Source organism: Dipodomys spectabilis, unplaced genomic scaffold, assembly GCF_019054845.1.
Source record: "Dipodomys spectabilis isolate Male_0828 unplaced genomic scaffold, ASM1905484v1 ptg000032l, whole genome shotgun sequence".
In the NCBI taxonomy this organism is placed as follows: Eukaryota; Metazoa; Chordata; class Mammalia; order Rodentia; family Heteromyidae; genus Dipodomys; species Dipodomys spectabilis.
The window spans coordinates 3,571,703-3,589,039 of NW_024870709.1; the positions used below are offsets into that span (position 1 = coordinate 3,571,703).

Consider the following 17,337-nt stretch of genomic DNA (forward strand, 5'->3'; position numbering starts at 1 on the left):
ATTTTCCAGGATAATTTGCAACAGTGTTCAATCTGGTCAAATCAAGTTGTTAGCTCTTATTTCTGCAGCTTGGGATAGTCAGTTTTTTTTTTTCAGGCTTCTCATCCGTAAACCCATACAGTGTATGACTATACATTATAGTAGGGACCAAAGTTCTTTGATCTTCATCCACATAGCTATTTATATAACAGTTCAAATGTATTTACTCAACATTTATGTTTGTAGCATTTGTTTGATATAAACCCTTTTTGCTCAGCTAAGTGGAACTTCAGATATGAATGCCCAGGCTGGCCAGTCCTCATGAGTGTTAAGGTCTAGTGGGAAATCAAAGCAAAGAAATATAAATCACCTGCTATATAAGAAATATACACATGGAGCCCTCCTCGATGAGTAAGGGACAGCTACTGGTTGCATGACAAAAGGTTCCATGGATTCTGAAGTAGGACAAGAAGAGCTCATTGTGGTGTTGGCTGGTGAATTTTGTTATAGAACCCATTAGAATTAACAAGAAATAGTAAAATCAATAAGGTGCTGTAGGAAGATACATAACATGTTTGGGACACACAGCTAAAGCAAATGTCCTGTACTAAAGAAGTTGTGAAATTATTTTGGAACCAAGTGTGAAGGCCTTCAATGCCAAGTTAGCAAGTATGAGTATTAACTGAGAATGACAAATTCACCAGGTATTAATTCAGAATCTATTCCTGAATTCGTGGGCTACTATCATAGACAATGAAGAAATTTGGATTCAAGTGACACATAGTTATGTAATTTATGCAGTATAGTGAGAAACAATGTATAAAATTAAGGCCATACTCTAGTAGTCTTGTTAACTTCTGTGTTAGTCATGTCCTTCTATTTTTCCAGTTTTATGTGTAGTATAGGTAAGTAGTAATATACAACATAGGGAAATATATGTTAGCATATTTTATTTAGAAAGACAAAAGCAGTTAAAATCATTTAAATACCTCTACCTAGAGCTTTTGGAAAAGCAGTAACTAAACTTATAAGGTAACTAGTTCAAACTTCCTATCTGTCCCTGATATAGAGATAGGAAGATTTAAGGCCACCACAGACAAAAGTTAGCAAGACCTTATCTCAAAAACACCTTTGTAATCTCAGCTACTCAGGAGGCAGATGTACAAAGATCAGCATTCACATCCAGCTTGAACAAAAGCAAGAGACCCTATTTGAAACACAAATTTACAGTCAAAATGCTGGGAGCACATAGTTCAAGTATACACATGACTCAAGAGCCCTTTGAGAACAATAAAAACGGTCTTCAAAAGTAAGATCTGGTCATTTAAAATCATCAATAATTAATGCCAGAATTAGAACATCCTTAAATCCATCCATTCCATCTAATAGTAAAATTGTATTTGAAGCCATAATTTGGGCAAATCTCGAGTAAGTAGAGCTAACGGAAACATCTTGGGGTATATTATGCCCTATAAATTTTTTCCCCCACACTTCTAGCTAATCCTAACAAAGATACAGAAATTTAGATGGTAGCATTAAAGGGGATGAATATTTTTTCCCATCACTTTGGTCAGTGCAGAAGATGAGTGTGGGGCGTCCCTAATGGAGAACGAAGTTCACTCTGTGAAATTTCCACTCCACCTAAGCTGCTTTTATGGGCTGGAAAGAAACATCCAGAGTGACTTGCAAAGCAGAGATACTGGAAGGAGGTTTACAATCTCATTTTCAATGTTAATGTTCAGCTCCTGAAAGTAAATGTGATTTACAGCCATACTTAATGATGAAACTGCTTTCTTGTCTCCAGCCTATTGCTGCTAACACAAATCATTAACATGCCTCATAAAAACTCAATGCTTTTGTAATCCATTAACATTTGAAAAGAGTAGGCAGTGAGTGAGGGGGATAAGAGAACACATTTCAACATGGTCATAAATTTTCTCTTCTGTTTTTGGCAGTTCTGGGGTTTAAATTCGGGACTTCATTCTTGCTAGGCAGGCACTCTATCACTTGACCCACACCTCCACACCTTCGACCCATTTTTTTCCTTTTCTTCTTAAAACAGAGTCTTAAGAACTTTTTTGTCCAGATGGCCTCATACCACCATCTTTCTGCCCTTAAGCTCTCAACTTATTAGGATTTCAAGCATGAATCTAGCAAAAATTAGTATTTCTTTTGGTGGTACTAAGGATTTGAATTCAGGGTCTTGTACTTGCTAGTCTGAGCTAGTCTGATACCCTGGAGCCAAGGCTCTAGCTCTTTTTTTCAAATACTCAACCTTCTGATGTTTTTATATATATGACTATGCTAGAGTTTGAACTCAAAGTCTTGCTAGGAAAGTTCGGTACCACTTGAGCCATGCCCTCCACGTCAAAGTTTCAACCCAAAATGGGAGATACCTCATGTAATTTCAGAGGAAATAAGTATTGTTTGAAATTTAGCATGTTATTGTGAATTTCATTTGTTTCATGTTTATTGTCCACTTTTTTTGTATGTGTGTGCTGGTATAGCTTAAAATCAGGACCTTGCACTCTTGCTTGACTTGGTTGGTCAAGGCCAGTGCTTTGCCACTTGGCCACCTCTTGTGGCTTTATTACTGGTAAATTAGAGATAAGATTCAATGATTGGTCTGCCCAGACTGGCTTTAAACAATGATCCTCTAATCTCAACCTCCTGAATATCTTGGATAGCAGATATGAACCACATTCACAGGGCTATTAGCATCTTTGATGATTATGAAAAAGTGAATTAGCTATCACCAATTTGAGTGAAACTGAAATATAGTTAGACATGAATTTTTCAAATTTTCATGTTTTGAGAGTTGTATTTTATAGATGTAAGATATCAAGGTAGTTGTAAATGCATTTTTGTAAGAAATAAAATAATAGTTTAATTTTCCCTGTCCAGAGAAACTCTGTTTTTTTTTTTACCTATGTCATTTATTTAGCACATATTCGCTGTGCTAGGATTGATAGCTAAATGCTTGGTGTCTGAAGAATGCCAATATAGACATGGTCTTTCTTGCTGAGAATTCATGCCAGACCCAAGAAGTAATTCTTTATTATAGGTATACTTTTTCTGGCTCACCATTTTCTTTATCCTTTAAGGCAGTGATTTTGTCTTTAAATCATCATGAATATGCTTCATGGTAGAAATTTTAGATCTCCATATAAGGCAAAAATTATTAGAGCTTCAAGAAACATTTTTACAAAATTGACACAGACATGAAACTGGTAAGCATTAAAGCGAGGACGTAGACTCAAAGGGAATAAGGTATTTTTGATACACTACCACAATGTTACCTGTAGCTTACTTTTCTTTATAAACTTCAATTATTTGAATGCAGTCTAGCACTGTTAATGTCCTAAATGGTATTACTAGTGTATTAGTATTGTTTAGTTTAGCCTGTGATTCTTTGTTTTATTCCTTTGTTTTGGGCATGCTTTTAATCTTATCATTTTATCTACACTGAAAATTTATGCAGTTGTTTAAATTTTTATTTAATAGTAATGATCAAATGTCACTAAATACTAATAATTAGAAGTCTGAGCCACAAATGTATGTTGCCTATTGTCTAGATTAAGGTTTAGACATTTTTTTTTTTTTTTTTTGGTCAGTTGTGGGGCTTGAACTCTGGCTCTGGGATTTGTTCCTCAGCTCTTCAGCTCAAGGCTAGCACTCTATCAATTGAGCCACAGCGCCACTTCCATCTTTTTCTGCTTATGTGGTGCTGAGGAATCCAGCCCAGGGCCTCCTGCATGCATGCCAAGCGCTCTACCACTGAGCCACCTTCACTTTCTTAGCCCCTGGACATTCTTTTTAAAGGGGACACACTGGCCTGTCTGCCAGTGTTAATTTAAATGGCCCTTTAGCAGAAGAAAGGTACCCCGCCCCCCGTGTGGGACACAGCCAGGCCTGTTTGTTTATATGTTGCTCTTGGCTTCATTCTTGCTAAAGATTTGTTTAGAAAGAGATACTATAGCCTGCAAAGCCAAAAACATATACTGTCTGGCCATTACAGATGGTGCTTATTATCATTTGATATCTCCTGTAAGAATTCTATAAGGTTCTTTGTTTGTTTGGTGGTCCTAAGATTTGAACTCAGAATTTTACACTTGGCTGTGCTCTATGAATCATGCTCCCTGCTCTTATTGTTGTGGTTATAATTTTTTTTTCTTGCAGTACTAGGGTTTGAACCCAGGAACTTCTGCTTCTTAGGCAGGGATTCTACCACTTAAGTAGCACCTTGTAGTTTCTTTTGCGTTGGTTATCTTTCCTTCCTTCCTTCCTTCCTTCTTCCTTCCTCCTTCCTTCCTCCCTTCCTTCCTTCCTTCCTTCTTTCCTTCCTTCCTTCCTTCCTTCCTTCCCTCCCTCCCTCCCACCCTCCCTCCCTCCCTCCCTTCTTTCTTTTTTCTTTCTTTCTTTTTTCCTTCCTTCTTTCTTTCTTTCTTTCATTCTTTCTTTCTTTCTTCCTTTCTTCCTTTCTTCCTTTCTCTTTTTTTTAATTATTGTGAAAATACAGAGGGGTTACAATTATATGAGCAAGATAGTGACTACATTTCTTATCAAGCATTATTGCCTCTTCCTTTGTTTCCCCATGGTTATAATTTTTGAAGTGATTTTTTTTTTGTCTAGGCCAGCTTATACAGTGGTCTTCCTATTTCTTCTTCCTGGCTTACTGGGTTGATTGTAACTCAGTAACATCACCACCATTTTTCCATTGAGATAGGGTCTCACAAACTTTTTTGCCAAAGAAGACCTGAAATGATGATTGTACTAATCTCAGCTTCCTGTGTAACTGTAATTACAACATGTACCATTATGCCCAGTGGTTGGTTGAGATGAGATGGGGTCTCATGAACTTTTTGTCCAGGCTGGCCTTAATCTTTAAGCATTATAATACCTGACCCTTTTTGGTGTTTTTGAAATATGGTCTTGCTCTGTAGCTCAGGCTGGTCTGGAACTCACTTTAAACTTACAATCTTCCTGTCTTACCTTCTTGAGTGCTGGGATTACAAGGTTGCTAACACCCCTCCTAGCATTCTGTTAATATTTTTGTATTTCAGATACTACACATCAAGTTAAATTACCTTAATGTAGATTTATTTACTATGTATGTGTCTTTAGTGTATGTTTGTATGTAGTTAAATGCAGGCAAGTAGAGTGATTAAGAATTGTTAATAATTTTATGTCCTTGGATCAGTTAAATGGCCTGTTCCTATATGGGAAGGAGATGCTAAAGTTCTTGCATATTTGTTGCAAGAATGACTAGGGGATCCATGTTAGGCATTAGCTATAATGCCTAGCAAGTGTTCACTTTGTTTTTCAAGCACAGGCTGCCCAGATTTGAATCCTAGCTCTACACCTGTACATTTGTATGAATCAAGCAACCTTTAATTTTTACTACTTCTGCTCATAAAATGGGAATTAATACCACCAACTTCATACTGAGTGTTATATGAGAGTTGCATGAAGGACTTCATGGGGAAATTGAACCCAGTTCCTAGAGGCCAGTAAGATCTCTTACCTCAGGACTGTGACTATTGTGGTCATGATCAAAATAACAGTTCTCAGTGTGTTCTAAGAACATTAGAGAGCTAATGTGATCTACTAATAGAAATATGACATCAACTAGACCAAAGGTTTACAGACATTATGTTGCCATTTAAAAAGTTTTTTTTCTTTTTTGTTTAAAATATTATTAAGAACATTGATAATATATTGAAATATCTGCAGTTAAAATTTATGTCCAGCCGAAAAGCTGAGCATACTAGTACTGCATTTCATCATAGCATTTGGCTGGGGGCCGTATTTTGAAGAGATTCTATTATGAAATAGAAAAATACAGACACTGATGCAATAGATTCATTAATTCTCTCATTATGCGGAAGCTAATAAAGTGATCTAAATGATATTTGTGTTGGCATATATACTGAGTGACCTTGGTGAAATTACATTATCATTTTCATTCTGTGATGACCATTAGCCTGGGAGAAGCACTGTTTGTTTTACTGGCATTCATCCACCATTGAGGCCCTCCTTAATACCAAACATTGCATTGGGTGCTGGGAGCCACAGAGTTAGGATTAGGTAAATAGCATAGTTGCATCCACCATATCTGCACAGTCGTTGAGAAGCATCAATCTATCCAGCCTTGTTGGGAAGGAACTCTGGTAGCATCAAAGAAGGAAAATGCTTGCTTAGTCTGGGACAGAAGTTTTCACCTAAGGCATTGCAAAGAATTTGGCATTTAAGTGATTATAAAGAAAGCAAAATAATTTGTCAGAAGATGCAATCAGACAAATGAGAGACACTTGCACTGATTTTTTTGCTCCTCCCTCCCTCCTTCCCTCCCTCCCCCCCCCTCCCTCCTTCCTTCCTTCCTTCCTTCCTTCCTTCCCTTCCCTTTCTTTCTTTCTTTCTTTCTTTCTTTCTTTCTTTCTTTCTTTCTTTCTTTCTTTCTTTCTTTCTTTTTCTTTCTTTCTTTCTTTCCCCCTCCCTCCTTCCCTCCCTCCCTCCCTCTCTCCCTCCCTCCCTCCCTCCCTCTCTCTCTCTCTCTCTCTCTCTCTCTCTCTCTCTCTCTCTCTTTCTTTCTTTCTTTCTTTCTTTCTTTCTTTCTTTCTTTCTTTCTTTCTTTCTTTCTTTCTCTTTCTAGCTTGAACTAAGGGCCCCGTGCCTTGCTTGGCTTTTTTTGCTCATGGCTAGTACTCTACCACTTGAGCTCTGCCTCCAATTCTAGCATTTTGCTCATTAATTGAAGGTAAGAGTCTCTCAAATGTGTCTGCCCAGACTGGTTTTGAACCATATCTGAGCCTCCTGAGTACATCATATTACATATGTGAGCTGCCAGGACTGTCTTAATGTCACCTGTGACTTCTGACTCATGACTTTGCTCATGGCAGATGGTACATGAATATATTTTATGTGACAAGAATAAGTAAAACAAAAAACATGCCAAGAGTCCATGTGATTATTGATACATGCTTTGTAAGGGGAAATAAGAATTAGATAAGATGTAGCAATGCATTTTAGTAGCTTATATTTAGAGACAGAAAAAAACTGGCATATGCATTGTTTTTGTTATTTAGGTATTTTTTTGACAAGGTGTTACTGTGCAGCACATGTTGACCTCAAACTTACATCCCTCCTTCCTCAGCTTCCCAAGTGCTGAGGTTTACAGGTATGCACCACCATACCTGGCAGCATATGCTTATTTCTCAATGTAATACAGTGAAAAATTAAAAAGAGAAACTGTCTTCCTGGTTTTGAGGGCTTTTTTTTCTTCCTAAGAAATTCATTCTCTCCCAAGTACACTGTTGTAAAGCAGCAAATGGTGGTTTAGGCCATTATCGTAATCAAAGATACTACTGTTCTCTGCTTCAATCTGCTGTTCTTCTCTGTTGGTGACTTTGTGACAATAAGCCAGTTAGCCTGGAGAAGGGGGGGACACTCGGTCTCTCCTAGCAAAAGACATAGAACAGCACTACCATACTTCCAAAGCCTGGCTCAGATAGAGAGAAAGAGAGGGGGGTACAATTAAAAATGAAACCTTTGATATTTTAATAATCTGGCATGTTAAGGGAATGATATCACTTGAATTCACATTTCTGGGGAGTTTGTTTTCATGGACATAAGAATAGGAATCATTATCTCAGTATTGGATATGAATCAAAAGTATAATCGCTATTTTGATGTTGCTTCAAACAGAACAGAACTTCAGAGTAGAACAAATAGGCAAAGATGATCTGTTTCAGTTAAGTTTTTGAGATGTTTATTTTAACCTTATTTCTCTTCTAACTTATTTTAACTTTTCCCAAATCCATGTGAGCTCATTTTATTCATTTAGAACCTATGCAATTTAATCTTCCCCTTTGATCCTTTAGGAATGTAGTTAATCTTGTGTCCCCAAAATTTTGACATTTGTACTACATTTAAAACATATGACGGAGCATAGCACTTCTCAAAAAACTTCCCCCTTTGATAGTTCTAGGGATTGAATTCAGAGCTTGCTCTGGCAAATTTCCCCCTTTGACAGTACTAGGGATTGAACTCAGGGCTTGCCCTGGCAAGAGAAATGCTCTACCATTTGAACAATGCCTTGGGCCTCTTTTGGGTTTATTTTTGTGGTGAAATCCTTCTTTCTGCCCAAGCACACCTGGTCTGTGGTCCTCATTGTCCCTCCCATGTAGCTGGGGTAAGAGGTACATGCTACTAGCCTAGTCACTTAATGCATGGAATCTCAGTGTTACGTAGGGCTAACCTCAAACTGAGATCCCCATACCTTTGCCTTCCAAGTAGCTAGGATTACAGGCTCATGCCTGCACACCCAACAGACTTCTCAGATTCTAATAACCGTTTCAATTACACAAGACTTTCTTGCTAAGCTCAAATTCTGAGTCCACAGTCTGCAAATGGGTCCAGACATTGGCAAGCGCGGACTATACTTTGAAGAAGAGCTTCTTAGCATCTTCCGACCCCCACTGTGCGCAGAACTGGGGCACTGTAAAGGGAATGGAGAACTGAAAAGAAAAACCTTCCTTCCATGTATTCAGAATATACAGGAGCAATGTCAAAAAGTATGAGAGAAACCCATGAAGTCCATCAGCAGAGAAGATTTGTGTTGTTTTTTTATTCAAACCCCAAGATCAAGATCATTTCCAAAAAGGCACACAATCCTTGGTTTCACTTGTTTTCCTGTTTCTTCTCATTGGAAAAGAGCCAACTCCTAGTAGCCCATCAAAGACAATTTTTGCAATATTAATACATTTTGTGAGCCACAGCCATTGTAGCTGAAATACCGGTAGTGGGAGTAAGTACACCATGGAAATGGACAAGTGCTATAATGTAAATGCTTTATTTATTTTGTTCTTCTGTATGCATTCATCTCTATCCTCAGACTCACTAAGAAGAATCACTGTCACTTACTTTTCGAAACAAATCATGTCGTTCTTAGATTACATTCACTTATTTATGTTATATTGTTTCTTGAACTACCCAGGCTGCTTAGGGAAGAACAAGTTTATTCTCACAATAAAGAGAAAACAAAGGCTGAAGAAAACTCACAGTGGTGTTCTTTGGGTGTTCATTCACTACAAACACTAATGTAGGAATCACTGATTAGCCCAAATTTTATTTCACAAGTAAGTCACCTTCAGGTGGCATTTTATAAATAACCTTTCATCTTGGAGAGAAGTGAGAATTGGGTCAGGTATAATTGGGATGGCAGATGTAGTTGCTAGCCTTAGAGAACTAGCACACTTCAGTTTAAAAAAAAAAAAAAAAAAAGACTAGCCAGCAGAAGACACCTTCTAGAGACTTCCGTGACAAATTAACACCCATCCTACTGAGTCACTGGTTTCATTACCATGCACAGCTGTTTCTGTCATTTGTTGGTATTTCAGCCTGTATTTGGAGCTTAAGTGAGCTTTGTCATGAGACTTCAGCTCAAGCTTATGTGCCTAATTTTACATGATTGTGTTTAGTAAAATATGGTTTATAATTACCAGAGAAGTTCTTTCTTACAATGGAGAACTGTATTGATATACTGACACCTTCCATCATTTAAAATCCATGAGAAGCAACAGATCTCTTCACCTCCAGCCAAAGTCCTTTAGGTACCACTTATCCCTATTCAGTAAGCCTGATGACAGTGCTCTGCTTTGCTTCCAGTGTGATTCTAAAGTCATGGTGAGTGGTTCAACTCCTCAGTAAGGGTTTGGTAGATGGTGGCCTAATCAGTGCAGGCCAGTTTTTACCACTGGGCTGAGTAATGCCTAAGACAAGTAAGCATATGTACATGAACAGCCAGACAGTGCCTTTTCATGCTAAATGTGGTTCCCCACATCTCCTCTGATTAGAGGTGTGCTCAGAACAAGCCGAGACGGGGCCATGCCGAGCAATGATCTCCCGCTGGTACTTTGATGTCACTGAAGGGAAGTGTGCCCCGTTCTTTTACGGTGGATGTGGCGGCAACAGGAACAACTTTGACACAGAAGAGTACTGCATGGCCGTGTGTGGCAGCGTCAGTAAGTGGATCCTTCCTCTAGCCTGGCCACCTTTCGTCTTTCTTGCCACTGACTCTGCTCTTGTAACAGATTGACTTTCCTGGTTCTTGGGAATGGGCTTGTCGCTACCACTAACCACACTCTTAATTGCTCAGTCTCCACAGTATGTTTGATCATGAGCACATCTCTCCTCCTGTCTCTAATAAAGCATGCCCTTGGATGTGATCTTTTCCTAGCTATGGTCTATAGGGCACTTGAGTGTTTCTCTTTAAAACAGAGCTAGAATGGCTGTTTTGTCTTCTGCAGCCTTTTCTGCAAATGCATATTTATTTGTCTATTTGTGTACCTATGTGTTCATGTGTGTATGCATGTAAATCACATGCAAAATAATCTCCCACTGGCTGCCGAAGCTTCAGTTCCCTTGATAAGGTATTGTGTATTGCTGTGATGAATATGGTTATGTCATCATGACATGTATCTTTGATTGTGGTGTAGTAGGATTGAACTGAGATCTTGCAACCTCAAATGGCAAAAGGTAAAGGTACCCATGTCATCCCTGAACTCAGTACACAGATATTTGTAACATCTAGTTTTCATTTCTTCTCTCGGAAATGAAAGAAGAAAGCTCTGACAATCAGAAACTGCCTGTGACATATGGCTCAGGGAAGTTTATTTGTAAGATCCTTTTTTTAAGCATTAAGTTTTCTGTAGCTCTGGGATATAAATGCAGGAAGTCATGGTAATGTAAATGCAAAGTGAAATTTTCCCCTGAAGACTTAATTCTGAAGAAGTAATATACCAGTAAATTGGGAATTCTACTTTTGTTAACAGTCTCCTAAATTAAATCCCCAACTTTTGTTTATTTTTTTCATAAGCAGAATGTTTGAATTGCTCTAGAAGTAACTACTCAACGTAATAAGCAAAAGATGAAACTTAATACTTGTACGTTTCTTTTTTGAGAGATTTCAATATTTTTTGCCTAGTTTTGCAAGGATGATAGCCTATGATTTTCTGCCTAGGATTTCTGGGAATTATGTAAACTATTTTCCAATTAGATCTTTGGATTAAGCAGATGACAAAAGGACTATTCCTATATGAACTTTGATTGGGAAGAAGCCTAGTATCTAAGTAAAATCAAATGGAAAATTCCTGTCATCACAGCTTTTGTGAAATGGCTCCACTTCTCTCCTGTGAGAACAGATGTAGGAGCTGGTAACCCAAGCTATCTTTTCTTGACTCTGATTGGATGATTGCACATTCTAGCTCAAATGATCCTCATCTTCAGTTTCAAACAAAGAAGTTAATTAGGTCAGGTGAGTTGGAACACTGTAGGAGATTCCATTGCCTGGAATCTTTGGAACAAAAGGCTCTTGTTACAATGGCTTAGCTGCTGGAAGAAATTTCTTGGCAAATTTCCAACAGTATCCTCCTTAATCTGAGATGGATTTCTTTTTCTGGAATATTGTTTACATATATTTATAATAAGACATTTGTTCTTAATTATTGTCGGTGATGAATGTGCTTCAACAGTTGGAAATTGCCCTACCCCTCCCATCAACCCATTTCAGCACTCCCCTAATGTCCTTTCCATTTGATAAGTTTAGAAGAGCAGCAAGCAATAAGTACCACAGGTTAGAGAGTCCCTGGGTGTACATACTTTACTGAGATATTTACAAAGAGTAGGTACTCTCAACAGGGATATATTCAGTAATCAAGCAGTACTTAGGTTTCAGAGGGAGTGATTACAGAATAATGTATCAAAAAGCTAAGGCAATGCTGAGGATGAACTCAGTGATGGAGTGCTTGTCTGGCAGGCACCAGACTCTCAGTTCAATCCCTCGCACTGCAGGCTAAAGGTCAGTTAGACTAGTTTAAGTAGGGAATAGACTCACTAAATTGCTGATCTAAGAACCAAAGGCTGCCCTTTGAGTGGATGAAAGACCTGGAGATACTGTGAAAAAGTAACCAAAAGAATTGATGAGTCCTGATCCTAAGAAGAGAATAGAAGCAGGAAATCTTCCTAACAGGTTATTTGTATGTCCTTTGACAGACAGATCATTCATTCTAAGATGTTAATCTCTGATGAAAAAAAGAGTTTATGTTTGTTAATAAGTTTACTTTGGTTTAATTTAGTTTTATTTATGTTTTTTGTTTTGTTTTGGTTCAGTATAATCATGTGAGTTTCAGCCATCATTCCCACATTTCTGTTTTTGTTTTTAGTCATGTTCTCTTATTTTCTCCATAGTGTCCCAAAGTTTACTCAAGACTACCCAAGAACCTCTGCCCCAAGATGCTGTTAAACGTATGTTGTCATTCACTTGGGAAAGGGCACAGGGGAGGGCTACATTGCATGGCTAGTTATGACTTCAGTATCTACACCTTTGCATGGTTTTTGTGATTCTTAAACACCTATCTTTTAGTGAGCTGTATATTCCCATTGAGTTGCTTATAATGTTGTCTAATTTTGTCAGACAACTTCAGAGGTGGAGCTGAGAGTTAGATTTAAGCTACTTCTACTGCTGATCCATTTCCCTTTATTTTATATGATTCAGTTAGATATTATATATCCATGATTTATTGTTGGACTTGGCTTTACTTTTATTTCCTGATATGTCCTAATTCAGTATTTAGTATCTGTGCATTTTATCACACAGAATAATTTGTGTTTATACATTCAGTTTTTTCTGATAGACACCTGTATGAAAGGTCTCTTACATTTCAGGACCACCAATTTCATAGTGAAATGAATACTAACATTTTTTTTCTAAATGCCATTAGTATAGATAGCAGCCATCAATAAATTATATACATTTCCCAACATTTTTTAAATGATGATAGTTTTTTTCCATTAGTTTCACTTTATATCCTTGAAGCATGTAAAAAAATGCATTTCTCCTTTTTTATTAATTCATGGAAGTGAATATCATCATTTGGTAAATTTATTCTTATGAAATCTATGTAATGACTACATTCAAGTCCACTCTCCATACTAAAGCCAAAACTCTCATAACTTTTCTTTCTCAGTCATTTTTCCACCTACTTGCTAATCCTGACACCCTTCCATTCTGGAGGATGGAGTGATTTTTTTGTCAGCTATATTTTCTTGTCTACCTACAGAGACTACTCAATCACAGCAAGTGAAGGGTTTTTGCAATGCTAGTACAAACAGACAGGAGAAAGCATATAATTTCTAGTTATTTATAGCCTTGCAGCTATGCAGTCTTATTTATAGCAAACTGCACATTCGAATGGAAAAAGTCATAGTCATCTGAAGGTCAAATGCAGATAGCAGAAGGCATTTAGAGAAAAAAAAAAAAGAGCTGAACTAGAAGGTGAGCCTGTCTGTTTGATTGGAGAAGTTGGGCTTACACTTTGCTCCTTCAACAATTGTGGGCTAATTGGATGATTCCTCTTTGTGCTAAGGTGATTGTTTTTAAAGGTTGTTCAGTCTGAGATGCTTCTAGTCAAAAAACATGTGAAATGACATAGAAAAACCTCTTTGATTGAATTGGTGTAAGATTGCTCTTATTGAGAATGTATGCTAGAAATGCATTATGAATATAATAATTTTCCTGTCAAGACTACTTATTACTGTAATCAAGAATTTCTCAATGTAAGTCTTTGTCATAAAAACCAATTTTAAAAATCATTGCAATTTTAGGGACACACACGTATTTGAATTTTGTTCTCATATGTGCATCTAAACCACAAATACAATGGATAAAAATATGAAGATGAGAGCTATCATTTTACTAATAAACATAGAGATTTTGATTTTTCTTAAAACCCTTTTCATGGGATCAAGAATTACAGGAAAGTTGGTTGTTTTCTTTCCTTTTTTTCCCTTCCCTTCCTTTTCTCTTTTTTTTCTAAGACCTAGTTTTGAACATGTGCATGACTTGCTTGCTCAGCTAGCTCTCTACCTCTCACCACACAATCAGTTCAAGTTTTTGCTGGATAATTGGAGATGGAGTTTTGTAGACTTTTCTCCTCAAGTTGTCTTCAAACTCTTACAGGTGTTAGGATCTTATGGGCAGTCTTACAGGTGTTAGCATCTTGAGTAGCTGGGATTACAGGCTTGAGCTACCATCACCCAACTGCTATTTACCTGTTTCTAACATTAGGGCATTGTAAAACTTTGATTCAGTGCACAATGCACTGTAAACAGTAAACAGTAACAGTAAACAGTAAAATTATTATATGAATTATTGACTAGTTTTTACATCAATTATGAAAACGTGATTATATTTTCTAGTAATACCCCTTAAAATCTCATCTTAGAAACCTGTGATAGCAATTTCACATTTTGCTTCTTTCTAAGGTACTGTTACCTTGGCTTTAGAAGCAATCAGGAAAGAAAATATATTAGAAAAAAATAACAGAAAATGCATCTCTTGTCTTCAGCAGAAAAAGTATGATCCGTGGCCCATGGAATAAAACTTCTAAACCATAGTTGAGTTTTACTTAACCTACATAGAACCATTCTCTATAATGGTAGTAAGTAAGCTTTGTTGAAGAAGCTCAGTCAAGTCTAGAATACAGTGAAGCTTCTAGGAAAACTATGCTGAAGAAAAGGCAGATGTAAATTCTATATTAACTTGCAAAAATGATGTTATCTTGGAACCCAGGCACTAATGTGAATGGATGAGAAATACATGGGGTTGGGAGGGGTGGGAATAATATTCATTGTTCTTTCAAGGAGAATTATTTGAAAAACAAACAAGATATTCTAAGAGAGTAATGAATGAATCCAGGAATTCAAAACAGTAGAGAAAATAATGTTTAAATAAATGTTCTAATATAGTGATAGAAAGAATTGAGTATAAAAAATAGCTGATTGGCCAGCTAATATGAGACAGAAAATAGAAGTAAACAGACCAACTCCTAATGCCAGCAAATGTCACAAAGAGCATTATGCCAATTTCTAATCAGCTGATTGCCCCACAGTTATCTGTCTGCCCTGTAGAGATCTGACCAAAGGATGGCCCATCTCTCCTTCATCTCCACTGGCAATGTCCAAACTAAGGTTTCTTAGCCTCAAAATATCTCAGTCTGACATGTGGGAGTCTGTCCTGCGCATATTGGATGCATAGCAGCATTCCTAGTCCTTGACCCTCGTATGACATTGTCCAGCTGTGATAACTGAAAACGTCTCCAGATTTTACTAAATATGTGATGTGGAGGTAGGGTGGAGTAGCAAAACCACTCCTACTTGAGAACCTCTGACTCAACATAGTACTCCATTGGTGTCAACAGATATATGTACCACAAACTGAAGGCTTTTTTGAAATGTAAGGCTGTCCATAGCCTTTAAATAATAGCAGACATTCTGAATCACTATTTGTTAGGCCATTATCCTGTTAACCTATTATCCTCCCTTGCAGTACTTACGTGATAAAGGATATATGGCTCTTGCTGTTCTGACTATAGAATTAGAGATCTTAATGAAAGAGCTCTTAATGAAAGCTATTGCAAGCAGAGCATATAATAGCAACTCTCTAGGTTGCAAATGTATAATTCAACCATGCACTACCACTTTCTCTGTTTTATCTTGTTATTTTGAAATTCCAACCCATGCTAGAGAGCGATGATGGTAGAAATGCTCTCTATTCTTGCTACACTAGTTATTTGTACCTAGGAGTATATTCATGGCCTTAGGACCATGTTTCTGAAATGTTTCTGGCTCCAGAAAGGATTGAGGGAGGGTAAAAGGTTAATTAGTCAGCATATCAAACTAGCCATATATTATGGAATCAATGAGTACATTTCCAAACAATATAAAAAGAGTCCAAATTTACCAGTTGAAGCCAAACTATCACCCACCCCTGAGTTCTAAGTTCCCTCTGAAATTTACAACCTACACAGTAGATCATTCACCATTCAGGCACTGAATGGAATGTACTACTTAAATCAGTCTCCAGTCATCTTAAATTGGAGCCTATTTTAATGCCTACTTCATTTAGTCTATGGCCAAATTTGAACTTATATTCTTAATTGTGCTCCTGCTTTTCTGATCATGAAAGATTAGATATTAGTTCCTGTTAGCACATTCTGTAGTACCAATTGTGGAACTACGTTTTTTTGTAAAATGGCCGAACATAACTTAAAATAGTTATTTAAAGATGTGGTGCATTAAATTACATGTCACATCGGTGAAAATCTTATCAGTCTGACAAATATGAAAAGCCAAATCTTTCATATCCAGAAATGCTTAGACAAAAAGATAAAAAAGCTTCCTTTAAAGCTGTAAGAGTGAGAAACTCTAAGATGGAAAAGAGGGTAAATTGCTTAGCAAAACAGCTTTTTTCTTTGTAAATGTAGGACCACTTACTCTGAATATTAAAGATACTTATTATGTATGTGCTTTATCCATTAGCTGTTTGCTGAAGGAGAGTAAGTGGTTGGTTTTTATTAAAGAAATTGGCAAATCTTTTCTGTACAAGACAGATAGTGTTTTAGGCTTTGCAGGCTCTGTGGTTGTTATCATTGCTACTCAGTTCTGCAGTTTCAGCAATGAAAGAAGTCACGGAGAATAGAAAATTAATACACATTGCTCTGGTGCCCTCATAAATCATTACTTTCAAAAAGAAGCAACCAGCAAGCCCACCCCTGGTTCAATACAGTGATTATTTTTGAGCCCAAGATGTGTTAGTTCTTAAGCCAAGCATTTTGCCAGGATACTAGCGAAGTAATCCAAGCTGTCTGTATTCAATAACTTCATGGTTTTATTGTAGCGATGAGTCTCAGGTTTGTGATTGAATTAAGTAGCCATATAGAGTTATATACATGAAGAAAAAAAGATTGCTTTGGAAAGCTAAGGTAACATGAAATTAGTCTTATCCACAAGTGTTTCATAGGGGTTAAAGTTCCATCTCTTTTAACTGCTACAAGTTCTATGAAAGTGGACAATGTGAAGAAGAGTTTTGATTTTTCTGAATTCTGTTGAGCGCTTCTCTACAAGCTACTATTAATGAAGTTTAAGATGGCTTCCAACAAATGGACGAGGAAAACAACCTAAGGTTAAAACACTCTGGATGCTAGTTGTTGCTGTTATTTCACACACATTTTTTTAGATTTTTGGCACCTTGTGCTAAGTAGAGAATGTAGATATAAAAATTATGACAACATTCTTTCACATTCATTTGACATATTTAACAAACATTCCCACATTAGTACATGTCCATAGACATAAAAAAGAAATGTAGCTTGACTAGAGTAAACATTGCACAAATTACATTTTTATAACCTCATGTCCATACACAACACATTGGAAGTGTTCTTTGCCAGCTACGATTGTGTAGGCAATCTAAGGGCATGTTAGGGGAACCCAGGGCAAATCAAGGGCACATTAAGGAGA

General features: G+C 37.1%; 1 protein-coding gene across 4 annotated transcripts in view; it reads left to right on the forward strand.

Moving 5' to 3' along the window:
- Positions 1 to 17,337, forward strand: part of LOC122105645 (amyloid beta precursor protein) — a 211,365-nt gene that overhangs the window by 118,337 nt on the left and 75,691 nt on the right. For 2 of the 4 annotated variants that reach the window (XM_042676970.1, XM_042676971.1), the window contains exons 7-8: positions 9,834 to 10,001; positions 12,226 to 12,282. In XM_042676970.1, the coding sequence (XP_042532904.1) occupies positions 9,834 to 10,001; positions 12,226 to 12,282 (225 nt within the window). The remainder of the gene's footprint in view (positions 1 to 9,833; positions 10,002 to 12,225; positions 12,283 to 17,337) is intronic. The other 2 variants (XM_042676972.1, XM_042676973.1) reach the window with 1 other exon arrangement.